We start from the raw sequence: 7638 nt of genomic DNA, 5'->3' as shown, positions 1-7638 counted from the left end.
CGACGACGGCGCTCTGGATGGGGCGTGACCTAGAGCTGTCAAACGTTAACTTTGGGCCTAACAGTTGCATTATTGTTGGCTGAAATCCTCAACGTTGTTCAAGTGTTCTCCCCAGCCCAAGCTGTTACTGTTTGTTACTGTTGTTACTGTTGTTCAGTGGTCAGCAAGCGGAAAATGCCAAAAAACCCGGGTAAAACCCGAAAATACCCGGGGATTTCCAGGTATTTTCAGGTATTACCTGCACTGGACGCTGGAGATCGTCGTGGGTCACTGGTAGGCCTTCCTTGTTGTTGTTCAGCTGGCCTAACATTAGCTAATGTTGTTGGGGAGCCCAACTGTTGTTCTGTTGTTACTGTTAACACTAGCAACACTGTTCAGCTCTTAACGTTTGACAGCTCTAGCGTGACCTCCTGCCTCCAACCTCCTTCCTTTTTGAGCAGGTGTGACGCCGCGCGAGCGACGCTCCGAGATCGCCCGAGATAGCGCGGCGCGGCCCCGAGATCGCCCGAGATAGCGCGAGATCGCCCGAGATCGCGCGGCGCGGCCCGGGGCGGGGTGGATGGGTTGGGAGCGAGGGGGCGGAAGTGATCAGTGCGGTAGATGTTAAGCTCGAGGCGCGTGAGCCGGACCTGTGAGCCGGACCACCCCCTCTTGTTCCCTGCGTTGTTGAGCCAGGACTCAACATACTCGGGCTGTCCATCCCAAACTGTCACTCCCCTTTCTCCCGGCCGGGGTGGGGCGCGCGCGGGTGGCGGCGGGTGTGCGGGATGTCTGTGGGCCCGAGAGCGATATGCCATGTCCGCCTTGCGTTTGTTTCTAACAGGTAGGTAGGCGGCTCCGCAATGGGTTGATGCAGCACCGCCGCCACGAGGGCGCTCCGCCTCCGCTTCGCCAGGCGCGCCGTGGTGTCCGTCGCCGCGAGCGGCGCCAGCAGCGCCGCCTGCTCCGCCGTCCGCTCCTCTGCCGCCGCCAGCTCCGCCTCTCTGGGCGCCTCCGCACGTTCCTGGTGCTGCACGGCGCGCAGCTCGCCCGCCGCGCGCCTCGCCCTCTTGGTGATCGGACGGCCGTGCGCGAACGGGTCGTCCGCGTCGCCCGCCGCCGCCCGCCTCTCGTGCGGCACGGTGTGCAGCGCCTCCGCCGGCCACGCGAGCCGGATTGCCGCGCCGCGGCCCTCGCCCAGCCGCTGGAATGCTCCGCCGCCTTCGTTCGCCTTGTCAGCCGCTCGGGCCGCCGCCGTCAGCGCCGCGCCCTTGCCGACGAACAGGAGCGGATTCGGCATCGCAAGCCGAAGCGAAGGCGACGTCGTCGGCCATCAACAACTTTTGCCTGACGCGCAATCGCCTCCCTTAGCTGACACGCTCGGCGTGCCACCTTCCGCCGGCGCTCGCCTTTCGCCTGACGCACAATCGCACCACTACCAACATACATAGGTAGACAGGTGAAGAACAGCCAGGCTCGGACTGGACACCAACGCGGTATGGGTGGACGCCGGACAGATGATGACGGCACGCACGAGCGACACACAGACACAAACAAGCTCACAAGACACACAGCCAGCGGGCTGCCACACACCCTGAGTTGGCGTACACATAACTCTCTAACATCGAAGCTCCTCAAAAAAAAAACACGCCGCAAAGCACCCAACCTGACACCACTTCGACCCCAGCTCGCCCAGTCTGAGGTGCGAGACAAGGCGCCTCTTTGGAGGGCCCCATGTCCGGGGCCACGAGCGGAGGGGCGCCGGAGGGGGGCGACGGGGGCGCCGTCGCCAACGGCGCCCCCGCCGCCGCGCCGTACCCGCAGCAGCGAGCGACGGAGGAGATGCTCTGGGCGTTTGTGCGTGCGCTCAAGGCCGAAAACGACCAGCTGCGGCGGCAGGTGCAGGGCGCCCAGGTGGCGCCGTCGAATAACGAATCGGACCTCGCGAACGTGCTCCTCAACATGCGCACGTCGGCCGCGCCTCTCCCCATGACCATGGACCCCGCCATGTTTGCCGGCATGATGCCCTTCGCGCCGCCGCCGGGTCAGCCGCCCATGCCCTTCAACCCTGCGTTCGCCATGGTGGGGATGCCGCCGCCGGCGATGGCGCCGCCGATGCCGACGATGCCGGCCATGATGGCGATGCCGCCGCCGGCGATGGCGCCGCCGATGCCCATGCGCCCTGCCCCCTTCCCCACCACCCTGGCGGAGGTGTCTGGCGGGCCCGCGGCCGTGGCGGTGCGGGGCCACGCCGGGCCTCCGATCGAGGGGGAGGCGCTGATCGAGGACGACTCGGCCGAGATGGGTGTCGACGCGCCCTTCCTCTGGACGCCCTGCGCCAGCCCCGCCCGCGCCTGCCCCCCCGAGCCCGCGCCGGAGGCGGCTCCGCCGGCAGGCAGCACCGCGGTGGCCGAGACCCGGCAGCCGCCGTCGCTGCAGGGCGTGCAGGCGGCGTTCGAGACGCCGCTGCTGTACTGGCGGGAGCGGACGCAGTGGATGTGGCACAAAAAGTGGACGCTGCCTCGCCTCACCGTCACCGTCACCACGGGGGCCGAGGAGTCGTCGGTGGGCAGCGCTCCGCTGGTCGCAATGGTGCGCGCCGCAAGGGAGGGGCGCGGGAGGGGAGGGGAGGGGGGAGGGGGGCGGCCCGGGCGGGGCGTCCAGCAGGCGGGTCCTCGACCAGCTCCCCCCCCCCCCCCCCTCCTCAGGTGACGTGCGGCACGCTTTCGCCTGCGGCCGGGCACGAGGCGCGGGAGGCGTGCTCTCGGGCCGGCGGCTAGTCTGGCGGTGGCGAGGAGGAGAGGGGTGCTGGAATAGGAGCTGCAGCATGAAGGCCTCTCGGGCCAGTGCACCCAGCGGCTCGTGCGGCGGACAGGCCCCGACCTCTCGACGCGGCCTTCCAATCACCACTCCATACCAAGCATGAACACTGAGCAATGCGGACAGGCTCGGAGCTCGAGGCGACCTTCTCGTCGCTCCACCTGCAGCACACCTCGAGCCAGTGCGGGAACCGGCCCTTCCACCTCGTCATCACCGTCGCAGTGATGGGGCCGCACGGGCCGCAGAGGCGGGCCACCACTAGCTAGCACACGAGGACTCGCAGCTGCAACCACGGGGACTCGCACGGCCGCAAGCCGGCCGACCAGCAGTGCTTGTCACGGGAGAGTAGCAGTAGGCAGCAGGGGCCGCAGGGGCGAACTGCCAGCAGAGCCGCCCGCCCCCGCCCACGCCACCACCCCTTTCCCTCGCGTGCGACGCTGAAGCCCCCCCCCGCCCCCCCCGCCCCCCCCGCCCCCCCCGCCAAACCGGGCCCCCCCCCTCTCCCGCAGGCCGCTCGCCTCGATCAGCTCCCCCGCCCTGCACGTCGACGCGCGCAAGCGGACAAAGGGCGAGCGGCCAGGCTCGAACTCGAGCGACGTCCGGCTGATGACGCGCAAGGCGCGCCGCCGAGGCCAATCTCGGCCGATCTCGGCCAATCTCTGCTCATCTCGTCCTCTGCTTTGCGCGGCCAGGCGCGCGGGCTCGGCAGGGGAGGCGGCGGCGGCGGGCGAGCGTGAGGGTCAGCGCTGAGGCGATGGAGGGGCAGCGGATCACGACGCCCCTCTCTCCTCCCCTCACCCCCCTCCCCGAGCCCTCCACCCTGGAGGGCGGGGGGTGGCCGGGCCGTGTCCGCACAGTGGATACGAGGCGATGGAGGGGCAGCGGATCATCGACGCCCCTCTCTCCTCCCGCCCGCCCACCCCCCGACGATACGTTGGCGCACTTGATGGCGCAGAGTCTTCCTGCGTTGTGGGCGTGAGGCGTTGTATGCGGGTTGCGGCGGGGTGCGCTGTCGTCCGAGATCGCGCGTGCCGCGTGCGCGCATCGGTCTCACAGCGCGGCGCCGGGGGCGCGCGCTCTCGAGCCAGGGAATCCAGCGGGCGCCAGGGACCGCACGAGGGACCGGCGCCGCATGGGACCGGCTTTTTTGTCTACTTTGAAATGTTATCAAGCGAGTATTTTTGGCTTTTGGGTGGGGGGTGGCGCGACATGGTCTCGAGACGCGCACCGACGATCCTCTGGAACGTCTCCCTCTCTCTCATCCTCATCCTCACTGAGCTCAGTCTGAGGGTATCCTAAAAGTTCGGCCGGTTTGGGTCAAAACGCTAAAAGCACTGCTAGCAGTTGATTTGGGGCAAAACGACAAAAGTGGGCCCGCCCGGGGCAAAATGGTAAAAGTCGCGCGCCGCAGGCGCGCGGCGAAAATTTTGGACATTCTACTGGCTCCGTCGGCGCCCGCGGCGCTCTCCAAATACTCGCTCACTATTGCGGCGTGCAGCCGGCGGCGCAGCCGCACCTTTGTTGCCTGAGAGGGCCTCGGCACGCTCGCCCAGCTCCTCCTTGAGCTCCACCACCTTCATCGCCACCAGCTCCTCTCTTCCCGTGAACTCGCCTCCCGCGCTAGCATTGTAGTGCGAGAGTGGTTCAGCTGCATTGCACGCTCTGCACCAACCTCTCGCGCTCGGTCGCCTCGCTATAACGAGCCAGTGCTATCTGCGCAGCCAGTAGGGCGTTGTTTTTGAGCCGATTTTGCCTCCACTGATTGCACCGCGCCGCACTGTGCTTTCGTGCAGCCGGGTTGACGCTTTAGGTTTAGCCAAAGTGACCCATCGCACATGACGACCGCCCACCGCTTGTGCAAGCGCGATCACTCGCTGCTGCACTGGCTGCTGCTGCTGCACTGGTTGCTGCTGTTGCGCACTGGCTGCTGCTGCACCTGACCCAGCGCGTGTGAAGGCACTTGCCAAGGCTGCGGCCGGAGCGGTGTAGGCGGACAACGATGCGGGATGCGGCGGTGACGCGAGACGCTACCGTCGGACGAGGGGTTGCTATCATACGCAACGCAAGCACGAGCGGTCGGTGATGAGCTCCACCACCTTCATCGCCACCAGCTCCTCTCTTCCCGTGAACTCGCCTCCCGCGCTAGCATTGTAGTGCGAGAGTGGTTCAGCTGCATTGCACGCTCTGCACCAACCTCTCGCGCTCGGTCGCCTCGCTATAACGAGCCAGTGCTATCTGCGCAGCCAGTAGGGACCAAGGGCATGTACAAGGGCAAGCGTATCATTGGCATGGCTGCCATTATGACCTCCATGCAGGCCGTCACGCCTACCGATGAGAATTCCCCTTGTTCACGTCCGGATTCATCGGTTACTTCGCAAACGAGCACGTGTGGACCGGACTTGGTGCGGCAAAGGCCTTGGCCGACAGCCCTACTGGCCACTTGTACCCCGACATCGGGGGATGCAGCTATCAGTGGCTTGGCGCCTTTGGCACGTCGTGGCGCGTCAACATCTGCTCTGGCTTCTACATGGTTGTGGGTCAGAACGCATATGGGTTTGCTGAGATTGACTCCACAATGCGCAACTCCTATATCGGGATGAACGCCCCTGCCGGTGGGGGAACGCCGTGGATGGCGAAGCTCGTTTGAACGGGGCGCGCACGGACCCCGGGGCGCCTTGCCTGAGCTCCGATCGGCATGAGTTTGCTCCGGCAGCTGGCTGTTTGCCTTTGTTGGGCGGACAGGCGGCGATCGCGCGACCTGCTCTGCTCTCTGATGGGCAGAGCGCGGGTTGTGCAGAGGGGGGGCGTGGAGGGGTGGCAGGAGGGACGAGTATGGCGCGAGGCTTTGGCGAATTTGTAGATAACCAATTAAATGGTCGTCACGACCAACAATAGAAGAGGGGGAATGCCAAAGGTCTGACAGACGGGGAGACCCCTGGGCGCGGCCCCTTGGTGTCAGGGCTCAGTGCGGGACAGGGGGGGTCTCTGCGGCTCACAGCGCGGGACAGGGGGGTCGGGTTGTTGCACGAGTATATGGGACAAAAGCGTCGAAAATGTCCCAAAAAAGCGTGTCTCGAGTTTGTTGCAGCTCCGCAGCCTGCGCGCGCTGCCGGGACGCACCGCTTGCTGGATCTGTGCACTCCCTGGGACCCAGGGAGTGCACAGATCCAACAGGAGTGAGTAGACTCGACGCCGCGCTCGAGATGGAGCTGCAGAAAGTACGCCGCCGAGCGTGCCACCGACGGCGTCCCGGCGGCGGTGATGGAGTGTGAGACCTGAGGCTGCGGAGGTGACGCCTGAGGTACCGGCCCGTGCACAGACTCAGCCGGCGACCGCCACGGGCTCAGACGAGACTTGTCGACTCGTTCAGGCTCAGCTTCACCGTGGTCATCGGGCGTCTGTCGACGTCAGGACCACCCATACAGCTCGCGGGTTTGAGGTCGCAAGAGCCAAGATGGTGGCGTTTGGACATCCCAACCATCACACAAGACAGCCTGTAGGTGATGGCGGGACGGCGCAGTGTTTGTGGCACTCGGCAGTAGGCACCCGCGGCACGGCCCCGCTGTCGGCTCTCGCGGGCTGCGGAACCGGACCCAGAAAGGGACGGTCCGGGCGAGTGTGGCAGCTCCTGCGCTAGTATGGGCACCCTCTATTATAGCACTACTGATCCTGGTCATTAGAGCTGCCAGGGATAGCGTCAGGAGCTGGTAGGAGCTAAAACCCCTCATATTTGAGACATCGGTGACGTGTCCCATATACTCGTGCAACAACCCGGCGTCTCTGCGGCCCGCGCGGGGGTTAAAAAGGTAGGTCGTAGGGCGGGGTTTGAGGTGCCTCAAACCCCGCCCTATTAGGTAGGTAGGCACCTGCCACAGACCTCCGTGCGTGTGCGAGAGGCTTTTGGTAAAATTCTTTTACTCAGTGCGCGCCAGTCCCGTCGGGGGGCGACGGGCGCCGCGCGCGCGTCGGGCGGAGGGGCGGTCGGGGGAGTTACGCTAGCTAGGCAATGAGAGTCCCGGAGACCACAAACTCAAACTGGCGGGCGTAGGGGTACGAGCCGCGGCATCATGCAACGATCAAGCATTGAACCAAGACCATCATCCGTCATCGGCGCCACGTTTACTGATCTTGCAGCCCGCGTGAATCCTGCCCGGCTGGCTGACTCGCGCCGTCCAGCCAGAGAAGCCGTGGGCGGCCATGCTGGCCCACATGCGGCTAACGCTCTCCCGCTTATTGTCGTCGTCGATCTGGACCAGCTGGGGCGCCGTGAGAGGGGGGCGGTGCTCCACGACCACGAGCGAAACGACGGGACCCTGCCCTTCGCCCTCCGAGGAGATATCCAAGATGTCCTCCGCCTGCAAGTCGTCGAAGGTCATGCCATCGACCTGAATGGTCTCCCCGAGGCAGCTCACCCTCTCTGCCGCACCGCCCTGCTGCTGCACCATCTCAATCACATCCGTTGTGACGATGCTCACAACTTCGCCCTCCGCGAACGCCACGCCCTCGTCCGCCGCAGTCGTGCCCAAGCCATCCGCCGCGAGGCGGGTGACCGTGCCAGATGTGCGCAGCATGTACACGGGGATGCCGTCCGCGTTCTTCTCGACCTCTGCTCCCGTGGCGGCCCCGATGCTAGCACCTGGAGGCTCCGGCAGCAGCTCGGAGAGCCGCAGGACGGAGCTCCTTTGCAGCCCGCTGCGGATCACCACCGCACGAAGCGACAAGGCGTGCAGTGCAGTAGCGACGAGCGCTGCCATGTGTGTTGCCTGCGAGCTGTGAGCTGCAAGGCAAATGCAGTCGCGCGCCGGCGAGCCGGTTCTTTACCAGGTTGCAACCCTTGTT

At 65.7% G+C, this 7638-nt stretch overlaps 3 protein-coding genes across 3 annotated transcripts; all 3 read right to left on the bottom strand.

Moving 5' to 3' along the window:
- Positions 1-343: 343 nt before the first annotated feature.
- EMIHUDRAFT_363833 (hypothetical protein) lies at positions 344-1337 on the bottom strand. Its single transcript, XM_005786063.1, has one exon. The coding sequence runs from the start codon at positions 1277-1279 to the stop codon at positions 710-712; it is 570 nt and encodes a 189-aa protein (XP_005786120.1). The 5' UTR covers positions 1280-1337; the 3' UTR covers positions 344-709.
- Positions 1338-4239: 2902 nt separating this feature from the next.
- On the bottom strand, positions 4240-4882 carry EMIHUDRAFT_441512 (hypothetical protein; the record flags this gene model as incomplete). The annotated part of the gene is made up of 2 exons (XM_005786062.1): positions 4713-4882; positions 4240-4411 (listed from the first exon to the last, which is right to left on the bottom strand). Coding segments are annotated over exons 1-2 (312 nt in total), but the record flags the coding sequence as incomplete, so codon positions are not given.
- Positions 4883-6693: 1811 nt separating this feature from the next.
- On the bottom strand, positions 6694-7265 carry EMIHUDRAFT_363830 (hypothetical protein). Its single transcript, XM_005786061.1, has one exon. It carries the CDS (start codon positions 7242-7244, stop codon positions 6897-6899), a length of 348 nt encoding a protein of 115 aa, XP_005786118.1. The 5' UTR covers positions 7245-7265; the 3' UTR covers positions 6694-6896.
- Positions 7266-7638: the final 373 nt, after the last annotated feature.

Source organism: Emiliania huxleyi, assembly GCF_000372725.1.
Source record: "Emiliania huxleyi CCMP1516 chromosome Unknown EMIHUscaffold_155, whole genome shotgun sequence".
NCBI classification, from domain to species: Eukaryota; Haptophyta; order Isochrysidales; family Noelaerhabdaceae; genus Emiliania; species Emiliania huxleyi.
Note: the sequence above shows the minus strand (reverse complement) of the source record. Positions and strands in the feature narration are given on the sequence as shown.